This window comes from Temnothorax longispinosus, chromosome 6 (genome assembly GCF_030848805.1).
Source record: "Temnothorax longispinosus isolate EJ_2023e chromosome 6, Tlon_JGU_v1, whole genome shotgun sequence".
Taxonomy (NCBI): Eukaryota; Metazoa; Arthropoda; class Insecta; order Hymenoptera; family Formicidae; genus Temnothorax; species Temnothorax longispinosus.
Genome location: NC_092363.1, coordinates 3,996,945 through 4,022,845, shown reverse-complemented (window position 1 = coordinate 4,022,845; position 25,901 = coordinate 3,996,945). Strand labels below are relative to the sequence as shown.

Below are 25,901 nucleotides of genomic sequence, written 5' to 3'. Positions count from 1 at the left end.
GTGCGATTTGGAATTTTCAACGAAATTAAAGTAATAAATAAGAACATTTTACGATTTTTATTGCTGTGCAAGTTTTATTTGAAGCGTTTATACAGATTTGTGTGCAAAAAACGATAAGATAAAAAAAAAACTTTTTTGCGTCAATGAAATCGGAAATCTTAGCGAAAGCGTTCGGTGCCGCGTATCGACGTAACCAACGCGCCGCTGACGCGATGGCGACAACTCTCCACTTTGAGGCGCTCTACAAGGCGTAATTTTCAACTAAATAAAATGAATAACAAATGAAAATTGTAGGTTTTTTTACGCTCTACAAGTTTCATTTGAAGCATTTTTGCAATTTTGGACGACAATAATGAGTAAAAAGAAAAAAACTAAATATCATACTTTTTTATTTCCCTTTCTCGTTCGATGCCTCGAAAACAATCGATCATACGTAAAAATGTTATACGACATAATTTGTAGAGCGTAAAAAAAGCTTTAAAATGAGCTCCGATTCGACCTTGTAACTTTATTAGAAACCGAGTTATCGCGGAAAAACCATTTTTTCACATTTTTTACTCCCGTAAAAAAAGCAAGCTGGAAACAGAGGTCGAAAACTTGAGATTAAGCTTTTCTTGAGCCCCCCAACACCCCCCAAAAGAAAAATCCTGGGTCAGAATTATGTCTTTTTTAAATGTACATAGTGACTGGATTAAGTGTGCAGTCGCATCGAATAAAACTGTCAAACCTTCGCTTCAGTCGCGAATAATATATCTTTCGATCTCGAGCCACGACTTCCGGATTTTGCGAAACTCGTGAACTAATCGCAGACAGATCATGGCCTATTCGCGTCACGCCTCTGGATTTCAATCGATCGATCGATGCATACAAAGTAGAGCTAAAGTGTAAGCTTGATATGTGTCGCAATAACTTCGATACTTTCCCAAGAAAACAAGAACGAATTAAGATACCGTGGCTTAATTCAATGAACTGCTCATTCTTTAATCGGCAGTGCGCGAAAGCACAGACATAATTATATAGTAACAAATGTTGAAATTAAAATAAAGTTAACAGAAATTATTTTTTATTTTTATTCAAGTAATAAGATCTTCATTCAAATAAATCGCGTGAAGGAAAGGTGATTTGCGACTATCTCTTTTAGTAGTAGAATTAACGCGATATTATCCTTACCGAAAAAAAGATTACTGAAAAAAAGATAATTTTCCTGCGAATTTTCTGTTCGTTATACATCTATTTCTCCCATTTATCCTTGTATGCATCAATAAAAAGAAGCATCCATTCTAAATTAAGTAATAATAAAGATTAATTAATTAATCTTAAACTGTAGCTTGCGTGAACAGGTTACACATTCAATCTCCAAGCACCCACGTCGAACCAATTACTGATTGAACAATGGTATGAGACGATTTGCACTCGATCTTGGGCAGAGTGCACAGACAAGACACGTCGCCTTTCTTGGGACCGATTGCTTCCCTCACTCGTCGCCCTCCCTCCTTGATCTGTTTACTTTCTTCGTCGCTATCCCCCGACCGTACTTAAATAAGGGGCAGCAAGCACGGGAGAGAAAGAAAGAGAGAGAGTACGGAGCCACCTTACGCTAGTTCGACAGGGACCTTCTCTCGAGACGATGTACTGAACCTCTCCGGGGGCAAGTCTTCGTGACAATTGCGATCAATCAGACTGGCATTGTCAGAAACGTGACCGCAAATTACCAGTCGGAAGAGCCTGAGACGCTCGTCGGCGACCGAGCGGTCGAGACGTGTTTCGTCGATCTTCTCGTAGAGAGAAGCGTCGGATTTGCGCTCGCGATCATCATCGAATTACCATCCGCCGACTTTCTCCATAAGCTAACGGAAGCTAACAACCTGACGAAACCGTTTGGCCCGAAGCACAGCAAGATCATTAACGAGGATCGAGTTAAGATCTCGAGGAGCGAACTCAAGGATCTCAAGCGAACGACTATATTGGAGACACACCTTCGGGGAAAAAGAATCTCAAGGGGGACAACCACACGGCTGTGATTCGCGAAACCTAAGCAACGAGCTAAGAATATTAACCGCTGTACTTCGTGCTAACGAACCTGAGAGAGGTTCTGGTGTCCTGAGGTGGAGAACCGAGAAGTCCAGGAGCTGCGAGTCGACCCCGCACGATCGCCACTTCAGCTGGGATCAATCGCGGACGGGTTCCCTATACGATCGAAGAAACGATCGCGACTGCTTTCGAGACAGGTGAAGACGAACGAAGGGAAACTCGAGGTGCCCCGTGGTCGCCTGGCATCAATGCATCCCAGACAGTGGGAAGGGTTGATCGTGCCGGACAGTCAACATTGCCTCGAGACGGTGGCTCGATATCGTCTGCAAAGTATCTCATAATCGTTTCCCCATGAGAGACACCAATCTCACCATCATCGTAGAGATCACGTCCCACCTGCTGTGCCCGCGGCAACGTTCGGCGGCAACATCCGAGAAAGAGTGCCAGACTGTGATACTACCCCGTGTGATAGAGAAATCGTCTTGTGATCCACGTTTTACCTCAACGTACTCAGTAAGTCACATCCTATCCGACTCTCCTTACCTTTAACATCGTTCCTATCGGCCTTGTGCCCTCCACTGCATAGAAACTAATTATAATATGAGGAAGAATATACTCTTCCGTGAGCTCAAAATAGATCCGTTTAACGTACTCGCTCTGACGGTTCGAGCGGTATTTAAATTTTCCGGTTGTTAGCACCGGGTAAAACGCGGGAAGCGGCTCCATTCTCATTTTGAGCGTTTCCCGATAATTGACGATTTATTCATTGCTCGGACTGTGATTTGTAACTAACGTGCGATGATTAATGCGGTACGTTTTGGTAGAGATATATTGTCTAAAGGAAAAAGAAAGTTTTTATCTGCACATAAAAGTTTTATTTTGCAATAAATTTCAGCAAATATCTGCCGCAACTATAGCATTAAACATGTATTTTGTATCATGTTATTTTAATTCGATATCGGCTTGACATTTATTTAAAAAAAAAGTTAACTTTGTGACTCTCACAGCGTGATAGCTGAATAAGCGTAAAAGATATTTTAGCTTAATATAATTTGACCTATCGTTATCGTCCAAGATTCAGTTACAGTTTTATTTTAAATTATTGCTTTAAATCAGAAAGAGAAATCGTCGCGAGAGAGAAAAAAAGAAAGAAGAGAGAGAGAGAGAGAGAGAGAGAGAGAGAGAGAGAGAAAGAGATAGATAGATCGCTTTATTTATTATGCGCTCCAGGATAAATCCTCTTAAGCGCAAAAGCCATAACATACAATAAAATACATGACTAAAAACTAAATTACATGTGTGTGCGTGCTATTACACGCGCGTTCGCAAGCATTAAGGATTTAAAGTCTAGAGTCATTGCTTAATAAGTAATTATATAATTTGTGTTTAAAAATAATTAACGACTCTGAATTACGCAGATCAGGCGGAAGACCGTTCCAAAGTTTAGCCGCTATATAGCTAAACGACCGTCTATAAAACTCCGTACGACACAGAGGCAAAGTGAGAACGTCCCCCAGAGCTCGAGTATCACGCTGAGTCATGTTGCATCTATATTCAAATTTATTATATAAGACACAGGGAATCTTAAAGTGCAAGATGGAGAAAGTTAAGTTGCCGATAAAATAATTCCGCCTTGAGCTTATCTTCAGCCAATGAAGCCTTTCAAAGTATGGAGTGATATGTTCGTCCCAACCAGCTTGAAATATAAAACGTACGCAGGCATTAAATGCTCTCTGCAGCCGCAAGTTTTGCTCACCCGTTATATCACTCATATATATATATATATATATATATATATATATATATATATATAGAGAGAGAGAGAGAGAGAGAGAGAAAAAGAGAGAGAGGAAAAAAGAAAGAAAGAGCAAGAGAGTCGATTATCTCGAATCTCGAATTATTCGAGGACAACGGCTGACACTAATTCTAGTCACGCATAGCCGCCTTAAGTGCTATGCGAGTCCTCCTCAAATTGACGCATATGAGCGCAGCACACTTGGTGCTCGTGTACCGTGCAATTGTATTATTAGGCCGGTATTCATAGTTATTTAAGACCGTCTTGAGTTCAATCTTAAGATGTCATGAACCAATCACAGAGCCGTATTAGCGTCTTAAGACATTACTTAAGACGATCTTGAAGACTATGAATACCGGCCTTAGAGAGTGCATCTGCCTCTTAAAGTCTCATTTGTCCTAACCATTTCTTCAAATTATACGTTAACCCAATGACGCGGCCAATTAACGATCGCGCAAAAATTAATGAGCACCGTAGAATCGTTAAATTTGAACTAGTAGTAGTTTACAACTTCGATACGTTTAATCGCTTATCCTCTTTTCAATGTTGTCGATTCTTAATCGCAATTCATGCGTCGGGAATACGCACGGAAAATACGCAAGCGGATTGTTTTTTACATTTTACACTACCCGTACTTCATGCCTCGCGGGGAAGTGCGCGCTCTCGTTACTCGAGATGCGTTCTGCTCAATTGCATAAGATTCCATATACGAAGGATGAAGTATAATTGATTGAATTACTTAGCAATATCGGAACGATACTTTTATTTCGTAATTCGAAGCCGTCTTCGCTTCCGACAAAACGAATCGTTAAATTTGTCTCGAAAACTTGTCCCCTTGAGACGTCTTTGTGTATTTACCTATACTTACTTTGCGACCGTTATCGGGCACGACAAATCGCGCCAGCTAGAGGTACGATGTAGTTCTCTCATTCGGGGTATCGCACACATGTTAGACAAACCCTGATGAGACTAAATTAAAACATTATCCCTAATGACTCACGCGACAGAACAATGCACACAGAAAAAAAAGAAGTGTCAAATCAACACTGATATACTTACACTATATACGCAAGAATATATAATCTTATAAAAATTTCAACTTTTTATTTCTATTTTTTTTTCTTGATTGAACTATATAAAACTTTGTTTAACTATATAAATGACTTCATTCAAGCAAGTTTTCTTAGTTTAACGCAATATAATCTCATTTCAAGATTATACATTCTTGCGTATATATACAAGTATACAAGTGTTGATTTGACACCTTTTTTCTGTGCAGAATTCTCCGTTCTTTCATTATCAAAATTTTTTCTCAAATTTTTATTTCAAGAAATCCGAGCAAGAGATAAACTTCCTACATGCTAAAATAAACAAAATGAACAATGAAACAGTCATTGATGACCGGCGTTATGATATTTGATCTACTTACAAGATGCAACTGTTCGTATTTAGAAGCTACAAATAAAAAGCTAATTAAACGAGATAATAAATGTATGTACGTGTCAGGAATTAGATTTATTTACCGCATCGTCGAACATAACGATGTTCTTGTTTGGACTTTTACAAAGTCGATTATCATAGAACGATGCAAATCCGCGCGCCAATTGAGAAGTGAATTAGAGTCCCCGAGATCTTTCGGCCGTTTTCCTCTCACACCTGTCTTGTCCGTTCGCGAGAAAATGGAAAAGTTTTCTGGCTCTTTCGCGTACGCGATCGCGCTCTAATCGGAAAAGTCGATCACCCCTGGCCGGTTCGCGCTCGATCGAGTATAAGTGCGCTCTCTCGAGCGCGTATAAGTGCGGCCCGCTTAGTATCTTTCCGAGTGTTATATACACGTGTTTATGAAGTGTTTATTACTCGTGTCTGCCGGCGGTACTTCGCAGATAATACCAAGAGAAAATACGAGGACAAAAATAGAAACGCCGCCGGTCTTGCCGGCGAGAAAGAGAGAGAGAGAGAGAGAGAGAGAGAGAGAGTAGGCGCGAGAGAAGAAACGAGAGCGAAAGAGAGAATGGCCCGTGGGAGGAAGAGGCGGCGAGGGAAAGGGGGGGTCAGATCAAGACGACGCTCCGGAACGAGTCCTCTTTTCAATTTACGGGACTTTTCGCTATCGTGAAATGCGTCTCTTCTCGAGAGAGACGCCGCGCCGGGAGGATCTATGTAGTTCGGTACTGTTTACAACCGGCTGCAGGCGCCGGACGAGAAGCCAATGAACGGCATACGCGTACGTTATCGACACGGTAATTGTTGCTCGGTCTCATTTTAATGCGAATTTGAAGCAGAACGATACGGTAGTATCTTATGCAAAATACGAAGTAGCACGCATTGCAAGGGAATCAATATACTCCTTTTACGAGGAAAAATTGCAATACCTTTAAACGCGCATGCGGAGAATACACGCTAACAGATCTCGAGAATGCAAACAATTTTCTCGCTTTACATTCGTTTCAGTGAAAGAACCGGTTCTGAATTAGGCGAAATCTTCGTGAAAACGTCCCTCGCGCAAAATACAACCGCGTTAGAGATTGTGGAACCGGACACTGTGCACTGGGAACATTCCCGTATTCGGACATTTCGATTTTCGGCGGTAAATCTCGCCGATACTTTTTTTTTTTTTTTTGTTTCATGCACGCGGCACGTCGGCGGCGTGCGATCGCTCTTATCATTTTCGCGGTAAGATACCGCGAGTCTATCGGCCGCCTGATGCCTTCTATCTTTCGCACTCGCAAACACAATCACACTTTATTTACCTCGTCCGGGTTCAATTTTTTGTCGGTCGGCAGACACGCGATTTCTTTTCACGATGAACGAAGGGGAAAACATTCTCCCCTTGGTTCTCGATATTTAAAAAAGTTGGAAGCTGCCGGGCAAACTGTCAATCTTATAATCTCGTTAATAGCGAAAAAATATTGAAGATGTTGAATCTCTAATAGCGATTAAACCAATCGATTTAAAAAGAACGAATCTATTTTATTCTGATGAATGGTCTGATCGATCTGTTGACTGCATAGAAGGTGAAGCAATGCTCCTTAAGAATTACAAGTGTTGCACGCGTGTTTTCATCATCGCGCTACTACCAATCGCGCGAAAAAGATAAATAGAGTTAGATAACTTCGACATGAACGCGCGCCGTTTCCTTCGGTTATTGCTTAGTGCTGAACGCTAATTCCTATTACCATGATGCGCCGGAAATAGAAGTGGTGTCTGCCCTATATTCGCGTAACTTGTTTTGAAGAGGGCAAGTCAATGTGTGTGTCTGCGACGACAATGACTCTGATACGCGTTTACCTAATGATATTGTATACGCTAATCGATCGTGAATAAGTTCTATCAACCTTGAAACATCAAAATAGCGCCTTATATATTTGACGAAAATTTAGATTAAAACTCGCCGATTTTGAAGCCGACATATCGTGTTGTAATTAAAAATATTATTGATGTGAAAATTAATATTTTATCAGAATTAATTAATTAATTATTCAATGTCAAATAATAAAGAAGTCGATATGACGTTCGAATTACTAAGGTGCCATTAAAATATTGTCTTTAATATTTTGTTTTTAATATAATAAACCCACCCTAACGGGAAAATATCTGAATTTCCATTCTCACCATCCGTTATCCCACAAGAAAGGCATCATTTACGGTCTAATGGACCGTAAAATATTATTTTTATTATCCTCAGTTTCATAAAAGGAATTTTGATGAAGCTATTAATTTATTGTTCAATAACGGTTATCCTCTCTCACATTTTTTATGATACGGACTAGATTGAAGTGTCTTTTTTACAAGAAATACAAGGAAACTCAGTATGGTGACAGCAATTCTGCACCCAATAAGGAAATTTTACAGTTTACAATTTCTTATATAGAAACCATCTCGGAAAATTTCTTGCCCATACCTAACTAGAAAACAATTTCAAAATTGCATTTTCAATTTCAAACACTTTAAACAAATACACTAGGAAAAATGGAAAAAGATCGAATATGTGTCGCATCGCGACGCCGACGTGATGTGCAAGATGATTGCAAAGCCGCATATGTGCAGGATAAACGAAACGTCAACTTAAAGCCAGAGTAACATATCGCCGGTATTAAAAAAAGAAGTGAGTTGTCTCCCATCATCACCAATCACCATTTTTTGCCATACCACGATTTCAAATAGGATAATATTCAAATTTTGAACAACAAATGAGCCTTTAATAAAAGATTAATTTCTGAGATGGTTTATAAAACAACAGCAGCATAGTCTAAATTATTCTAAATAAACGACACAGAATTGCTATCACAATCAGATACATATCTTCTTGTCCTCGACTTATTATCCCTCACCTATAACATTTACACTTTTCTATTCCTTTCCTGCTACACATTTCTACCCCCTTCCTCTTTTGTTAATTATCTTTTTGTTTCCATCTTTATTTCCTTACTTGATTCTACAATTACTTCCATTTAAAAAATTACATCCAATTGTAAGAATTAAACGTTAGTATTTTTATAATTGGGTTTTGCTGAATTTTTCGCCAGTATGTTTCGGACAAATTTTCACTCCTTTCAACCTCTATTTTTGTTTTGTTTTTTCCACGGATTAGCCTCACAAATTTGCATTTTAATTTAGCATTTACTACGTTTGCAACTTGCGGATGGATGGACGGCATAATCCAACCTTTTGCATTTCAACGCAAAGTAATTTTTTTGCATCATAATCATACTATTCTATACACCTGACCAGACGCAGCAAGTCATTGTAATATCTAATTTATGAGCGACAACACTTTAACGGCGTCCTAGTAATTCGAACGTTTTATCGACTCCTTGTTTACTTTGGCACTGAGGGTGGCCTAATCAAGATCTAAACGCTTGTTATGTTTTGATTAATTTCATTTCAGTCTTGACATTAAAACCTAGATTGACTCACAGCCCCTATTGTTTTATTTGATAATTATTTTTATACCACGATTAATTGTCTTAAACCTGCATCGATAATATCCCAAAAATTTTGAATTGTGAATACACAATTCGATGTAGGTTTCAGACAATTAATTGTGGTATAAAAATAAGTATCAATATTGTTTTGCGAAATCATACCATACTATACCATAATCCTGTATACATTCACGTATCAAGGCCGCTGGCCTTATTTCCATTTTCGTTGATAACGCGGCTAATCGAATGCGATGTAGCCTGCAAAACAAGTCAACATTATTCTAATCCAACCACAAACAGAACAGCGGTCGCCGCATGGAACTTCAAGGAGACACAGCAGAAACGGTGACCTATCCCAAGCAACCTAGGATAATACCCTAGAAGCCATATCTGTATGTGTGCGCATATGCACATGCACACATGTAGTCTGTACATATGAAAAGTTTACCTCATTAACATACCGTCATGCGCAATTATCTTTTTGTTCACGGGGCAGCGTTATCTCACGAATATAATTAAAAGTTACTTCAACGAGATGAATTCGGATGCAACGATCGTCGCGTTTCGCGTCGCCATGTATGATGCCCCTAAAATAACGAATGGCGGGTGAAGGAAAGAAAAGAAGGACCTCTGTACCAGTCCGTTTGATCGCGGAGAAGATCACAATTATGCTGGCGCAAACGTGTGAACAAAGGTCGCTCCTATGGACAAAGCCGCGAGAAGCGGCTACTGTTTCTCTTGTTCTGTTCGGAAACTCCCGTCGCGGAGACGCGCCGTGTCGATTACACGGCACCCGCGAACGAGAGTACGCGTCCTCTCCTTCACCCTCTCCCCCTCCCCGCTCCTCTCTCTCTCTCTCTTTCTTTCTCTCGCCGTCGCGAGATTTATATTTAAGTGAAAGATATCTAAAAATAGAGGCACCCTGCGCGACCGCTGGAATGCCGCGCCGCCGGTCGCGGTAATATACGCGCGCATTCAATTAATCTCGATAAACGGAGGCAACACCGAGTTTCCCAAGGCGAGGTCTGTCGAACCACATGACGATTGTGTTTCTTACGCTCTAATGGTATCCGCCGTCTGGAACGCCTAAACGGCTAAAAAAATATGTGCGAACGGATATCAGCGTCGAATAAACTTTGTCCGAACGTTGGATACACGCCGGTATAATGAGACATTATTTTAGTAAACAATTTGCCCGGTCTGTCGTTTCAGATATAACTTCGTTTTTATTCATTTCGAAGGCTGCGCGATGACACCGATAGATGAAATCGCTGCTCCGCAATTTCTGCCCACTTCTAATAAACACGCGTTTCCCTCTTTTTATCCCGATTCCCGCTCTCTCCTTCTTTCTAAAATCGTCTTTCTGAATCTTTAACGCGAAGCTAATTACAATAAGTATTAAGGCCAAAGTCGATCATTTTGCCGTACTTCTGTCCGCTTATAGAAATTCAGAGTTCATTTTCGAAGGGACTTTGTGATTTAATTGCAGAGTTAAATAAGCGAATTAAATGAAATAATGAATCAAATTTCCTGAACGTAATTAAACGAGAACGATATCATTTTCAGATGTCCGCGAATCGATTGAACGTGCTGGTGACCCTGATGCTCGCCGTCGCGCTTCTTGTGACGGAATCGGGAAACGCACAAAGGGAGAGGGATGGATATCCTCAATACGAATATCCTCAGAAACGAAACAACGTGAACAGCGTGAACATGCCGCAGAAATACTGCGGCAAGAAGCTCTCTACTGCTCTACAGATAATCTGTGATGGCGTGTACAATTCCATGTTTAAGAAGAATGGTCACAGTGACCACGGTGAGTTTAAGCTATAATCGATAGGGAAAACATTCCTATCGCTCGTATCAATACCAAATAATAGACAGATAGTGCTATTTATGGATCACTAATGAACGCAAAAAGTTTCGCGTTTATTTATTTCTCTTTCTCTCCGCGTGATAACGTTAAGTAATTATGTTTCTAAATGTGTGGACACAAGAGGTGCCATTCGTGTTTCATTCGTGATAGGATCATAATCATAGCTCAAAGTGACTGTTTAACTAACGGTTATTCATCGATCATTTAAGCCTCAACAAAAGTCTTTCATTTGTAAATTTTCAAATTATAAATGTCTACATAAATAATTTGCTATACTATATAAATAATTTACCCATAAAATAATTATGTTTGAATAAGTAAATATTTCTGTGTAATTAAGAATTTTTTAATTGATCATTTATTAACGCATCTTTACTCTGTCATTAAAATTCGTAGAGAACAAAATAATTAATTTTTTTAGAGAACATGGAAATATCCGTTAATAACATTTTCCTTTCGACTCCTTGATTTCATGCAACGAGCGATCGTGAGCTTTGCGTGAGGAAAATCACGGAATATGTCGATGACGCTCTTGCGTGCGTGCAAGTATAATGATAACATTTAGGAAGTTAATAATAGGAAATTAAAGGATAATATTAAGGAAGATTTCTCGGTAATAATCGCCTCGTAACGAAATTTGTCTTTGTAATGCGGCGACACGGCCATTAATATTAATGCTGTTCGCATTCCTTCTCTCTCGATTAATGTCACCCGCGACGCGGCGGCGGCGGCGCGACGAGTATTTTTATCGTGGCGGGCATTGATACTTATCCAGCATAAGTGCCAAATTACTAGCTATCCGCAGATTTGAATATCGCCGGACATTTAGAGAAAAATATCCGTTATACAAATACGCTTGGCGTTTCGAACTGTCCGTAACTTGTAATATTAAACTCGCGGAACTAAGCGGGACTCGTTTGGAGGTATAAATGAGGCTTAATTTGCGCTAGACGTATAATTAAATGGCTCAATGTAAGAATGAGGTCAGCCCATAATACTGTTCACTTTAAATGCAACCTCATGTTTAAAGTGAATATTACAGACTGTGGCACTGCTACCGATTATAAGGGAATTTTTATCGGGTCGGACCTTTCAATTTTAAGCTCAAGCATGATATTTTATACAAAAGGCAATTAAGCACGCAATCAATCTGTGCCCGCAATTAACCAAGTAATCGCCACTTTGTCGTCGATGAATAATGCATGTAAGCTCGTATTATGTATTCCTGAGTGGGATCATAAACCGACGCACTTTCCATAATCATCGAATGACTTAAATACGCCGACAATCAGGGGCCTTACATTTTTTTTCAACGGCGTTTTTATTCGCGGTCTTTTTCCCGCGAAAATAAGCGTAAAAATTTGAAACGGAAATTTACATAAATCTTGTTCGGACACGTAAAACGGTTTATCATTGCGCTTAATCGCTCAAATAGATCCGTATAATCTAATACCGGGATCTAGATGCCTGTATTAGATTTGTATACGATTGGTTGACGATTGTGGAAAAAGCAAATTTTTGTTATGTATCTGAAATAATATGACAAATGTAACACGTAAATAGGCTTTCCACTTTTCTTTTCTAAAACAAAAAGTCGCGTTTATATAATAAAATCGCGATTGTTGTCAAGCGTGACATAAATAAAATTAGCATCATTATATCAGTTCGATCCTGTATACGAACATGTATTAGAATCAACTGCTTCGGCAATTACATTTATTATAATCTGTTTAAAACATTTAAAATTTTATTTCCTCTAATAAATTACAATTAAACATCTCTTCCAATTTGATCACTAAGAAAGTTTTGAGATTTTTAAATAATATTCTACTTCCATTTTTTTTTACAACGTGGGAAGAAACGAGTATCGACTGCAAAGATAGCAACTTCGACCACGTTTCAATCCAAGACTTCAAAATGACTTTAAAAAAACCTCGCGGTGCATCGAAAGCTTCTTCGAAAATCTCAAAGTTTTTCTAGATTTCGCCATGCACAAAATAAGAATTAAGCACATAATGTACAGAATAAACGAGAATTTTTTTTCCAAAAATTTTAAATTTGATTTTTTTAACCTGAAATTTTTTGCTGAAGCTTATTATTGGTACGCCATTACAAGTCCGTTTTTTAGTTTCAGAGACTTCAGAGAGAGATATGCAAATAGCCGATTACCCGGTCGCCTATGAGTATGCCCCTATTCCATTCCTGCCACGAGCGAGGGCACAGGCGATGTTAGACGGACGTCTCGCCGGCAGACGCTATCGAAGACAGTCGCGAGGTATCCACGAGGAATGCTGCATCAACCCGTGCACGATAAACGAACTGTCTACCTACTGCGCCCTTTAAAGCGCGCGCGTTCGGCAACCGGTAACCCTTCGACTTCCGCTTTACTGCTCGATCACCATGCAAAACCGAATAATCCCATAAATACATATAGCCCCACGCGCATATACCCATACACACGTACATACACATTGAGGGACATACATATACACATACCACATTACATACAGTACCTATACACGTTGGAAAGCTCATCGGTAAACCGCATCATCGCTCACGCTGGAGACTGACTCGTGATAATTGTGTATACATTTACGTATCTGTGAAGAAAACTGAAACGTTTTAAAACATGGTCGTACGCGGGATTGTATCCTCTTCTCCTTGATTTCTTTTTGTGGACACGGGGACAGCGGAAGGAAACCTTAGATCGAGAGATTTTATTTTGGAAGATAAAATTATATCAGAAATTCTATTTCTTTGAAATTAATGACATTTGCTTGACAATGGGATAATTTTTGCGACTGAAAATGCTTGTGTGTGTGCTTTTGGCAACAGACTATATAAAGACAGTCGGGAAAAGCACGGCTGTGTTTTAATATAATTTAATTATCTCTAGCAAATGCCAAATATTTATTTCAAATTTAGATTTCGAATTTGATTCTTCTTTCGCTTGCTCTGCCTCGTCTACAATTATAAAGTATTTAAAGACAAAAGCACCATTTCGTTGCAAATGTAATTTAGTGAAACGGAAATCAGTTTTATAGACAAGCTATATTCGAGAACGTTTAAAAATTATTAATGATTTCTCCGAAAGACTCGAATTAAATAATTTATATCGCTTAAAATCGTATGCGACATTTATCACACTTTTTACGATCGAAAGAAGCAGGATCAGTGTACATATTTACGGATCGGTGCGAAAGTTAAATCGGAAAAAAAAGATTCGACATTGAAAGAAAGAATGAAATTAATCGCGATCTATACGCACGTATCTAACGTATGATCACGTAATTACGGCGGCGATCATCGTATACGACACGCGTGAAAAATGGAGAACGTGCATGTTGGCGATGTCACGCGACTTCATGCTTGCCTTGTCTGACGAAATCGATCTTGGATTAAATATTAAACTATCTAGCTTCTTTTTTTCGTTTACTAATCAGGCAACATCATCACTTGTCGCGCGTAACTCGATTTTTCGATCTATATAAATTATACATTTGAGTATTCGCACTTTTGTTATTTATAGACTTCTTGATCTGCGAGAGTTTTGGGGGGGGGGGGGGGGGTGCCCGCACTTTCGAGCACTCTGCGTACGCGTACACCGTTATCGAATGTCCCGCTCGCGATTTAGAAACGTCGGGAAATCTTTTCGCGATTATCGAGGGGATACAGTCTCACTCGCATGGTGATTTTTGGCGACGAAGCACAGAAGAAACAGCTCGATAGTTTAGTTTCTTGTAACTGTAACTTTCTTTTTTTTATGCTAAATTCGAGATTTGTTTAACGACCGGGAGCAAGAAACGCACGTTAAGTCGTTGTTGGGTGAACTGTGATGCCACCGTCTCGCCGTTGAACAAATGTCGAATTTAATAGAACACTACTGTAGAGAGAGAGCTTGCGTTATTTTTAATCTGCCAGAGGCTGTGACGATTTCAAGGGGCATCTACGACTGTACTGCATATGGTGATATTATTCTTATTCGTAGAACCTGTATTCCCAATGATTAACCTTCGAGGAAAGGACCGGGGATAGCGCGCAAGACGATCGGGAAGTTAACGTCATTGCTGTATCACTCGTATCGGAATGCAAGATCAACTTCAACTTAATTTACGTCATAAATTGAATTTAATTTTGCAGAGAAATTTGACAATCTTAGACCTTGATTCATCAGTGCAAGAATAAAACAAGTACAAAGTTGCAATATTTATTTGGAGGATTTTGTAAGACGTATCTAAAAAAGACCAATCGCGAATAGATTTGTTTTACTGTTACGTTGAATTCTTTTATTCAATTCGATTGCCAGGTATTAGAAAATTATTGCATTTGCCTACGACAAAGATGAGTTTACTTGGAAGCATAAAATTTGGTTCTAGGAAAACACATCTTCACGTTTGCATGACGATCATGAAAATGAAACTTCGCAGCATCGGAAAGATCATGACTCCGTCGTCCTACCTCGAAAGGCATTTACGTTTTCGATAATACAAGCGTATGTAGTAAAGAATAATTTTAATGAGAGAGGGTGTGAGTACGTATACGGTGATAAATGAATACAAGCCGAAATCTCTGATTTAATGGCGGCCAATCTTATTTAGTTCTGAACGCACGAAAGAAAAAAAAAAGAAGTAGACGAAATGAATAAGCGTACTAAATAAGAGTACACCAAATGTGGTGTACTCGCCAGTGCGATTATTCACTCGAGAAGTTTCACATTAACGTATCGATTCGTTTCTATCGACAGTGTTGACTTTCCGTTACGTATTGAGTGATCTCTAAATCGCATGCCATTTACCTCGTCACGCATATCTAGCGTAAGAGCACGTTTCATTCCTTAGTATATATATTATATATATAACTGTTATGCTTTATCGCTGAACTTGTTTTAGCGCTTATCCCGATTAACTGAATCTTCTTCCTCTGTCCGTATTGTAGATAGATTTACGAACTTATGAAGGAATAGCGGATAGCTAATCCGGAGTAATTTGATGCAGTCCATGCAGTCCACATCTCGTCGCGATTCGCGAGAGAAGTAACGCGACAAACTCGAAAAAAAAAACGAGTACGCCGTTCGTCAAAGATTATGCATTACGAAAAATAATGCATAACTATGCGTTAATTTCTTATTATTTATGTAATTAATGTCTTTCACATGTTCTCACCTTGAAGATATAGAAAAGATATTCGGAATTGTCTTATCGTTTATCGCCGAATTATTCTTTAATCTCAACGGAAACTGTGAATATAATATAGCAATGTTATTTATATGTATACGTCAATCTTTTTCGAATTTGCAGCTCGCCGAATGTTCTCTATATCAGTCCCCAATGTCCATCTCCTCGCTTATTCGTCGCCAGATCTCTCATTGAATAACGCGACTAGGTGATTATAACCGCCAAGGTCGTAAGTTATTGATTAGATGCCAATTATCGTAATCGTTTATTATTGATCATCATCGAGATTATTATGTTCCATTTGCCGCGCTAGCGCCGTCATGATCATTTTTATCATTCCTCATCCCCGTCACCCCGTGTCATCGTGTCATAACAAGATGTGATTTAATGTATACATCGCTAACGTTGCTGCCGAGCTTGCTTGAGCGCATTTCGACCCGCGCTTCCCGCGTTCTACTTTCGCACTACTTTCCCCTCCTCTCCCGCCTTTTTCGTTTAGTTTCGGGAATCTCCCTCGCGCGATAACTATATAATGTAGCGGAGACGAGTAAGGGCCGGGAGACGATGAAGTCAGCGAGAAATCCCATGTATAAACGACGAAGGATAAAAATCTCTGATAGCGCACGGTAAGGTAATCAACTATATCGACCAACCAATATCCAGAAGATAGATATGTACGTGCAAAGAATCAAACGGACGTTAGTTATAGGCTTCGAGTTTACCTCGACGTCTATGGAGAGGGATATTCGGATAGCGTGATTGATGCGAAACGAGATATGCGAAATATAAACGAATATCCGTTTCCGATATTCCCCGTATTGTCTGTCGATAAACTGTTTATACGATTTTATCGTGTCTCGGCTCTGGCGCGTCGATCGGTCTTTCGGTGCGGAGAGAGAAAGAGAGAGAGAGAGAGAGAGAGAGAGAGAGAGAGAGAGAGAGAGAGACGCGATAGCCCTTTTGCTGCGGCTACGAACGCGAGACAACTCTCAGACGCTCCAGCGAGAGGAGCGGCGATATATACTATATACTACTACTTCGTAGAACACAGGTGATGTGATTTGTATATTGAGATGTACTTCAACTTAAACGGTAAATAATGAAAATCGTTCCCAAGAGCAATCTGTTCTCTATTTCACCCACCCACACCTCGTTCCAATTTCCGTAGCATTCGGGAGAGTGCGAGAGGACGATTAATCTCAATGATCTCAATTCTACTTGGCGTTACACTTTTATACGCACGGAATGTGCACGTCCTATTAATAATATCACTATTAATTTCCTCTGACAGAGATGATTCACACGATTACTTGCTTAATGTTATTAATGGTGCGTATATTGATCGCACACGTCTAACGCAGCCTTCGTGCCGACTGATATAACGCACTTTCTTTTTTTTCTTTTTTTTTTTAACGAGGACTTTACATCAAAACGCGAACGTCCGCAAACATTAATCTTTCGGTTTATCTCGAGAATATAAAGAGTGCCGTTACGATTACATCTGATTAGAAACTTTTTAAAGAGCGCAAGAAAATCGATAATTATTGTTAACTACATAAGATTCCGTTTGCGTGATCCATGATTCGATAAGCGTGTCTTCAAATAAAGAATGATGAATAAAAATTAGATTGACTGATTAGACTGATTAGACTGATTAGAAATCAATCTATCTTTTTCGCGTTTGTCCGCTGCTTGGAGGTCGGATCAGATAATTTCTGCGGTTAGAAGGTTAAAAAAGGAAGATAGCGTTGCGATAGATAAATTGTGTGAAATATTAGATATAACTTGCGTGAGACAAAATGGTACGTGTGTCTATTTCTCTAGTTATATTTAATGTTGCCAATCAATCACTCAGTATCGCAATCAGATACTGAAGAAAATTTCGCTCCTTTCTTTGTCATCCCATTGTCGTCTCGACAGATATTCACCCGGTTTTCACACACAAACGGTTTCAAAGAAGATACTCCATTAATCAATTTCATAGAATAGATGGTATCTTGTGAGTTTTGTCTCTGAGAAAGTATTTTAAGCATATAAAGCTCTTATAGCATTTAAAGTGTTTTATAATTGCGCATTTCAATCTTCAAATTTTTTTAAGATTTGACCGTTTTGAAAAAAATCTGGATGCACGATTTCGTAACGAATATAATAATCCTACAGAGAACATACCGATTTGCCAAATTTCTCTGCTCGTCAACCAATTACAATAAGATGTAACACATATCATCGATCATTATTATCTAATGTCACGCTACACCTAATTGTGTGCGCACCTGATTATCAATTGTTGCGTCTGATTTTCACGATCAACGAAGTAAAAGTGACGCACGTTTCGGTGAAAATGAGCGTGCAGTCAACCGCCGTAAGCCAATAGAATATTAGAATCTCTGAAAAGATAACTGCGGGGGATATACACGCCGGGGTTTGACGGCGCTCGCGCGGGAACGCCGCGCCGCGCCGTCAGGGTTTCTGTCAGCCCTTTTCCCCCCTTTGAACACTTTCGACGGTCGCGTGACACACGCTGACATAAAACGACTTGTCACTACGTTGCTGTCGTCCGGGTCAGGATGACTGGAGTGTCAGTATCGATTCACCTGGCTGCTGGTTATGCCGCGTCGCACAAAGCATTTCCGGCTGGAGGAGTGTCACGGGACGGTCCGATGATGAAGATGCGCGCGGATAAGATGTAGTCGGAGATACTGTCGAAGAATGCACAATTTCCGACAACTTTCACTCGGCACGCTCATATTCGCGACGTGTTACTGCATCATCTACGGACAAAGTAAGCTAGTCAGCTAATTATTTAATAGGCCTTCGTTAAAGTTCAGGTTTATGTTTATTTATTATAATCTTGCTGAAGCTGAAAATCTGCATGAAGAAGCTAAAGATTAAATATAAGCGCAATGATACAGCAATTAAATCGATAGCAATATAGAGAGCGCTTCATAAAGATTATTCTTTTTAAATAATAAATTGTAATTATGTATTAACAAATTAATTACTTACGTTTCTTCTCTTGATGTTGATAATACTGATTAGTCAATTGACTGATTAGTCAATTATTACTTAATTAAATTATTATATTTTAATATTAAAACTTTAAACTTCCTGTTAACGTTCGAGAAATAAGCACTGTTGTCAAGCTAGAAAATTAAAACGCGTTTCCTGCAGTTTGACGTATCATTAACGTTAATTATGAAAGACAATATTATGCTTTCAGATGATACGACAACCGACGAAAGTTCCGTAGAGCCAACGATTCCCGCAGAAATGAAAATAACCTCTTGGAACGTGAGTGTAATAATTATAAATGTATCGTATATGATTTAAAAACATATATTTTATAGCAGTACATTTAATTTTTGAAAGAAAAGATGAAATTGACAAAAAAATTCGTCCATTTATGTTTATACAATATACATATTTCGAGGTCAATCAATCAAGCAATCCATGTAATAATCAGAGTAACCAAGTCCGTAGCGAGAATTATTGCTGTTTACTTTGCCCGGGGGCAAAATTACGTTTAGTTGGTCACTGTTATGCAAAGAGGAGGCAGTGACTTAACGTCAACTTAACGCAACATATTGAAGTTCTCCGAAAAGATTTGGAGAATAGTGTCACGCTTAAATAACTATAATTGAACAGAATAATTTACTGGATTTAATGTGTAATATTCATTCCATCGTATATTCAAGTCTAAATTTGTACGAAAGATATTTTAACGCAAAAGTGCAGCGAGAATTAATTAACAACCGAATTTGTTAAATATCACAATAGCAACAAAGTCACGTTGTCGCTGTGAATTAAAAACTGGTTGATATTTTCTCTAACGACATTGCGGATGTATTGTGCATATGTATACCGTAGAACACCTCATGATAGCGTGGCATGATATTTATTTTATTTTACTGCATCCTTCATGATGACATTAAGTGCGCATTTTTATGAGTCCACTTGATGAGCGATAGGGGTGTAGAGCAAATGTCACGATATAACTTCAAGTATACATTAACATAACATTCTCAACCGGAAAAATATTTGCAGCTACGCTTTTGCCGTGCAATGAAAAAGAGGCCTACGCACTTCTTTTACGATAATCGCTTGTGACTACACTTGCGTGTCTGTTAAGCATATTAATCGACATTAAATTTATCTTTTCCGGTACAAATTTACAAATTTCAATTATCATGATATTGATTTAACGTGAATTTTATATCAATTAATTTTTTTATATGTCCATGTATCTCGTTTATGAAGGAAAAAATTATAACGAATAATGTATACAAATGGCCACCTACGAAAAAGATAAATACCTATCATCGTGTCACGTTTGAAATGGCATTCCGCCGCATGATTTATTGATCACCGACAAAATGTCCTACTTTTTCATATATTGGCCATGTAAAAAAACTCGAATTACAAAGACACAACATGCGACGGTGTAAAATCGTCAACATGCCTTATACATATTATAATTGTAGATGTCCTTCAACAATAAAAGCCAATTCTGAAATATACTATTTTCTACGAGCAATTTTCTATGAAGTTGCCATTTGCACGATTGTAATTATAATTGTAATTATATCATTATTCTTGAACGTAACCATATTCTTCTAAATAATACATAAAGTTTGAGAACATTAGAAAAAAATTAATGATTTTTGTAGGTGATCGCCTAAATAATTCTCGCAAATAAAACAGTATATCGTCAATGAATAAACAATACCATCTATGTGACAATTAGTAAAGTTTTTCAGGAGGGACAAAAAACTGTTCCAAAAGTGAAATATACAACTATCTAATTAATGAACATTCCTGAATGAACATTGAAATTCATCTATAAATAATATGTATGATTATTTATAATATGTACGATCATTACGATCTTACCTTAATTGTAGTTATATGATAGTTAATACGGAACAATCGAAGCTAAAAAGTGCATTTAGAGAAAAATGTCACATAAGCGGTACTGTTTATTCACAGATATGTATATTATCAATGCATGCATATATGTGTGCGTGTGTGTGTGTGTGTGTGTGTGTGCGCGCGCGTGTGTGTGCGTGTGTAAAACAAGTAATTTTTATATTTATTCATTTACTTAGCTTTTATATTAAAATCTATTATTATTTAAACGATCCAATAAAATGTATCAAACATTGTAATATAATATAAAAATTAATAATTATGTTATAGCCATTAATTGTATTTCTAATAATACATTAGAATGTTCTGAAAATGATGTTGAAAAGACATCGAGAGTTTCGAATTCGTGGTGTAGAGAAGATAAGCGGATAATTATTGCGGCAGTCGTATATATGTATATAGTCGGAACCTGGATAATACCCGCCCGGCAAAAACGGCATCGCGTGTTTTGCGTGACGCGGTAAACAAAGAACGCTAATCGAGTAACCGACCTGTTAGGGCTGTTGTATTACGCGAGTATCGTGCCTAACAATAAATATTATGTCAAGTTTGCTATATATCTCCCGATATGCGACGCGCATCTTGCAATCTTCATAGTGCTCATTAGCGTGTTCGTGCAGCCTGATATCGAACATTTAAAATTGTTCGAGTCGAGTATGCAACTAGCCGCGCACGGAACGATAGCACATGTGACGATAGTGACGCCGCGATCTACGATAATAAATGCGCAAGGATAATTAAGATGTTGTTGAGGATACTTATACATCATTTATAAGCATCGTCGTGGGATTTGATAGCGAAATTGTAAGCAATAATTGTCTAAAAGAGCGTGCACATTGAATAATCAATTTTTAGGTATAATATTCGATCCTCAAGATAATATTTTATTTATTCTAACCTATAATTACTTACAATTTAACTTGTAAATAATGAACTTTATATTATAGAGAACATCTCTTCCCGTGAAAACTTGGCAAATTTCCATCACCACTGTTAAATAATTTCGTTAATTTTAAGGATCATAGTTTTCTATATTTTCCGCATGTTACGTGAATGTGAAATTGTTATAGGACATGCCGTTTTCCGGATTAGTGAAAAAGAACGGAACGTGGGTGGGAAAAGGCTACGCGTTTTACTTGCTCGAGCTGCTCAGTTCCAAATTGAATTTCACATACACGATCATACCGCCTAAGCAGCACGTGCTGGGCAACAGCCGAAGCGGAATAATAAGTTTACTTCACGAGAAGGTAAGACACTTCCTCAGCTAACGAGAGTAACGGAGCCATCCTTGATTAATTAGTAAATTATTTCAATATCTCTTTTAATAGTCGAATGTAGACTGAATTTTTGCTCGAAGGAAAAATTAACGAGCAATAAATATCGACGTCTAAATTGAAAGGAAGTAAAAAACCTGGATAATATGTTCTCTTTCTCATTTGAACAGAAAGTGGACATGGCGGCGGCCTTCTTGCCTATTTTGCCAGAGTTGCGGAAGTACTGCACATTCAGTACAGCCCTGGAGCAAAGTGAGCTGACGGTATTGATGAAGAGACCGCAAGAATCAGCGACCGGTTCAGGACTGCTCGCGCCGTTCGACCAAACTGTTTGGCTGTTGGTGTTGGCCTCGGTGATCACCGTAGGACCCATAATCTACATCTTCGCCACGTACAGGTTCGTCGAAAAGTGATATCTATAGACGAAACGCGAAATGCGATTTATATATGTTATGAAATATGCTACAATTCTAAATATTATCGATATCTCGTAGGGCGAAGTTGTGGAACGAACCCGACTCCGAGAACTACAGCTTTTTCTCTTGCGTATGGTTCGTGTACGGTTCCTTGTTGAAACAAGGAACGAATATAATCGCGACGACAGGTATAAGACTGCCGCGTCGCCCTCTCGATTGTCACGTCTTTCATACGCAAACGACACCCTGTATTTCCCAAAGAATTATGACATTTGCTATATTGCGACTTACGCTGTTCTACATTTAATTCGATAATGTAAATTAAACGATAAGGCAAGAACCTGAACTACATCCGACTAGAATGACTTATGTGCAGATTAGTCCCAGTCTACAATGGGTGTTTTAAGCCTTAAGAAATTGACCAGTCACAGTCAATTATTCTCCTCAAATTCAACTGTGACTGAACAATTTCTTAAGGCTTAGGGCTTAAAACACCTATTGTAGACCGGGACTTATCGTCACGCAGTCAGGACGTTATTTTTTTATACAATGATTCGAAGGCGCCGGACGCTACTATAATTATTATATTGTTATCACTACCAAATTAAAAAACGACCGGTTGCAGACTCGACGCGGATACTGTTCGCCACGTGGTGGATATTCATTTTGATACTGACGTCTTTCTACACGGCGAATCTTACCGCGTTCCTCACGAGGCCGCAGTTTACCTTGCCGATCAACAGCGTGGAAGATATAGTGCGTAAGGGTTACCAGTGGGTCACTTACAAAGGGCGCACGCTCGACTACTTGCTTTCTCAAGTGAGTCCTCTCGTAAGCACGCGTGCAATCTTTTTTTTTTTCAAGATAGAATTCGGAGATAAACGGGAGACTGTTGCGGCGTTTATAGGCAATGATCACGTTTTCTCGCGGTAGAGCTGATAAGAGCTGCATACAGGCGTCGGTCATTCTCTATCACGGTCGGTAAAGTATTAAAATAATCAATAGAGTTTGTTTTTTCAGTTCAACGATACGGGGGAGTTAAGTTCCTTAAACATCACCCGATGGAAGAACCACTCCATCACGTCGTACGAATACCCGGTTGATGCTATTTTCAACGCCATCGAGAAGAGTGAGTACTACCGACCGCCAGATCTCGAGAGCGCATAAATACTAGATAAAAGAGAGACACGACGTGTTAATCTCTAGATAAACTGTTCCTCGGGGAGAACCACTACCTCCAAAGTCTGATATTCGAGGATTACATCAACAAAACCCGCAAACACCTGGAGCATGAGAAGAGATGTAAATACGTCATTATGCCTAGCGCGATTCTCGTGACCAATAAGGCATTTGCCTTCCCCCTAAACTCTACTTTGGAGAAACCGATTAATACAGAGTAAGCGGATTTTTTAAGGAGCTAATCAAAATTTCAAAAAATTCATTTTGATTCAAAAAATAAATGGCCGAATGAAAATAAGTCCAGTTTTAGATAATATATTATTAGCCGTGTAATTAAATTGTATCTTAATAAACGACTGAACATTTCAGATTGAGGACTTTAGTGGAGTCTGGTTTAATAAAACACGAGAAACTGAAGAATCTGCCAATCGCGCAGATATGCCCGTTGGATCTTCGGTCAACCAAAAGACAACTGTCGTTGACCGATCTGTCTTTAACATTTAAAGTAGTCATCGCAGGATATATAATCGCGATCCTGATCTTTCTCTTCGAGATGACGACCAAATGGACGGCGAACTCTTACAATCGTCGAAAGAAGACCGGCAGGTGGTGCGATCGCACGTTCTGCTGCAAATGGAAACGTAGATCGAAGGAGTCTGTGATCCCGCGATTAGTGTACACCACCAAGAATCAGCTGTTTGACAGGCGGATCAATTTGGAGAGGATAAATAGGGGGTTGCCATATCCGAACGTCCCGCTCAACGATGTTACTCAGGGAAAGAAGCACTGTATTAACGGGCGCGATTATTACATCGTGATGGATCGTTACGGCGATCAAAGATTAATACCCATTCGCACGCCGTCCGCGTTTCTGTTTCAATACACGGCGTAGCGAAGGGAGGGTTTACGTCCGGCGAACCGGTAGTGAATTGTCAGTTTCAGTGATTTCGTATAAATTGTACACTAAGTGCCCGTAGTTTGTACAACGCCGCAAAATTGTACAGTCATTAATCATACGGTCAATCATCGACATAATCTAATTCACGAAATAGCGTTTCCAATTATTATAGAATGATTACTCTACGTATGTACATTTCAGATACTGGTTCGTTTTTACATAAAATGTGAATATTGAATATCATTTAATATATAGAGGAATAAGTGGTGACATACGTGACAGTAAGAGTAATTTGTTAAAAAGATCAATAAATTGAAAAAAAAAACATCTCTTTTTGTCAGGGAATGAATTTGTAGTCTACATATATAGAGAATCGAAAAAATTAATAAAAATACTGTTGATAGAATTAAATATTAATAACGTTTCCTACCTTTTTAAATATTAATCTATATTAATTTGTTTCTTATATGTAGTATACATCATACTAATAAAAAAAATAAACATGTTTTATATTTATATATTTTTTGACATTATAATAATATTTCCTACATTTTTTTTAGCATAGATATAACATCTCTGTTGTGACTAATTGTGAGGAAGAATTTTAATTTTTCGTAATTCTTTTATGATATTTCATATCAGACATTATATACGTCTATTTCATATAATTTTTATAAATCGGTTGCAGCGCTAGATCACTGCATACATATTCTCCGAGATATTCTCTCAAGACTAAGATAAAAAATAATTTAACACTCACGAGTGATGCGTAGCAGCGGAGGAAATCAATCTGTAACATATAAAATATATCATTTAAGTTAAAGCAGCGTCCAGGTGAATAATCGATATTTTAAAGAATAATCATTGAGGGCTGGTTGTTCCAACCTGTTGGTAAACTACCTAATAGTTAAATCATATGTATGTCTTTGTTTATCCTTTACATTAGACAAAGATAGACATATGATTTAACTATTAGTTAGCTTACCAATAGGTTGGAACAACCGCCCCTGAGTGTATTAAATTTTTTATTTATTTTTTAAAAACAAATAAGTATGTAAATAAAGGACAGTACTAGTACAGAAAATGTTTATAATTCCATACTTTAATTATTCGTCCGCGTTATCAATGTGCGAATAATCCTACGATCATACGAAGCTCGTTTGACGAATCTATGACCACCGAATAATTCAATGTATTTTCCATACATTTATTGTACAAACAAATTAATTAAGACGTGCGAAGTAATTAACAGTGATCGCAACTATTCTCTGTATTATCATTCTTTAATTAGAATCTGTTTGTAAGAATATCCAAGGATATTTTGTCAATCGTAGTAAATCCAAAAGTAAATCCATGCATTAGTTTTGTAGAGGCAAATCAGTTTTAAGCTGGCCAAACCCGCTATCC

At 38.4% G+C, this 25,901-nt stretch overlaps 1 protein-coding gene across 1 annotated transcript; it reads left to right on the top strand.

The window, feature by feature from the left end:
* The first annotated feature begins 1,591 nt into the window (after nucleotides 1-1,591).
* On the top strand, nucleotides 1,592-25,901 carry Ir76b (Ionotropic receptor 76b). The gene is made up of 11 exons (XM_071780729.1): nucleotides 1,592-2,544; nucleotides 10,318-10,567; nucleotides 12,756-12,902; nucleotides 19,022-19,092; nucleotides 21,798-21,974; nucleotides 22,172-22,398; nucleotides 22,496-22,605; nucleotides 23,043-23,236; nucleotides 23,438-23,546; nucleotides 23,624-23,813; nucleotides 23,966-25,901. The coding sequence occupies exons 1-11, from the start codon at nucleotides 2,383-2,385 to the stop codon at nucleotides 24,486-24,488; spliced, it is 2,160 nt and encodes a 719-aa protein (XP_071636830.1). The 5' UTR covers nucleotides 1,592-2,382; the 3' UTR covers nucleotides 24,489-25,901.

Excerpts from the sequence above, each read along its gene's own strand:
- Ir76b (XM_071780729.1), top strand. The coding sequence starts at position 2,383 with ATGAGAGACACCAATCTCACCATCATCGTAGAGATCACGTCCCACCTG. Across the intron at positions 23,237-23,437 it reads TCGACTACTTGCTTTCTCAA|TTCAACGATACGGGGGAGTT; the intron begins GTGAGTCCTCTC and ends TTGTTTTTTCAG. Across the intron at positions 23,814-23,965 it reads GAGAAACCGATTAATACAGA|ATTGAGGACTTTAGTGGAGT; the intron begins GTAAGCGGATTT and ends TGAACATTTCAG.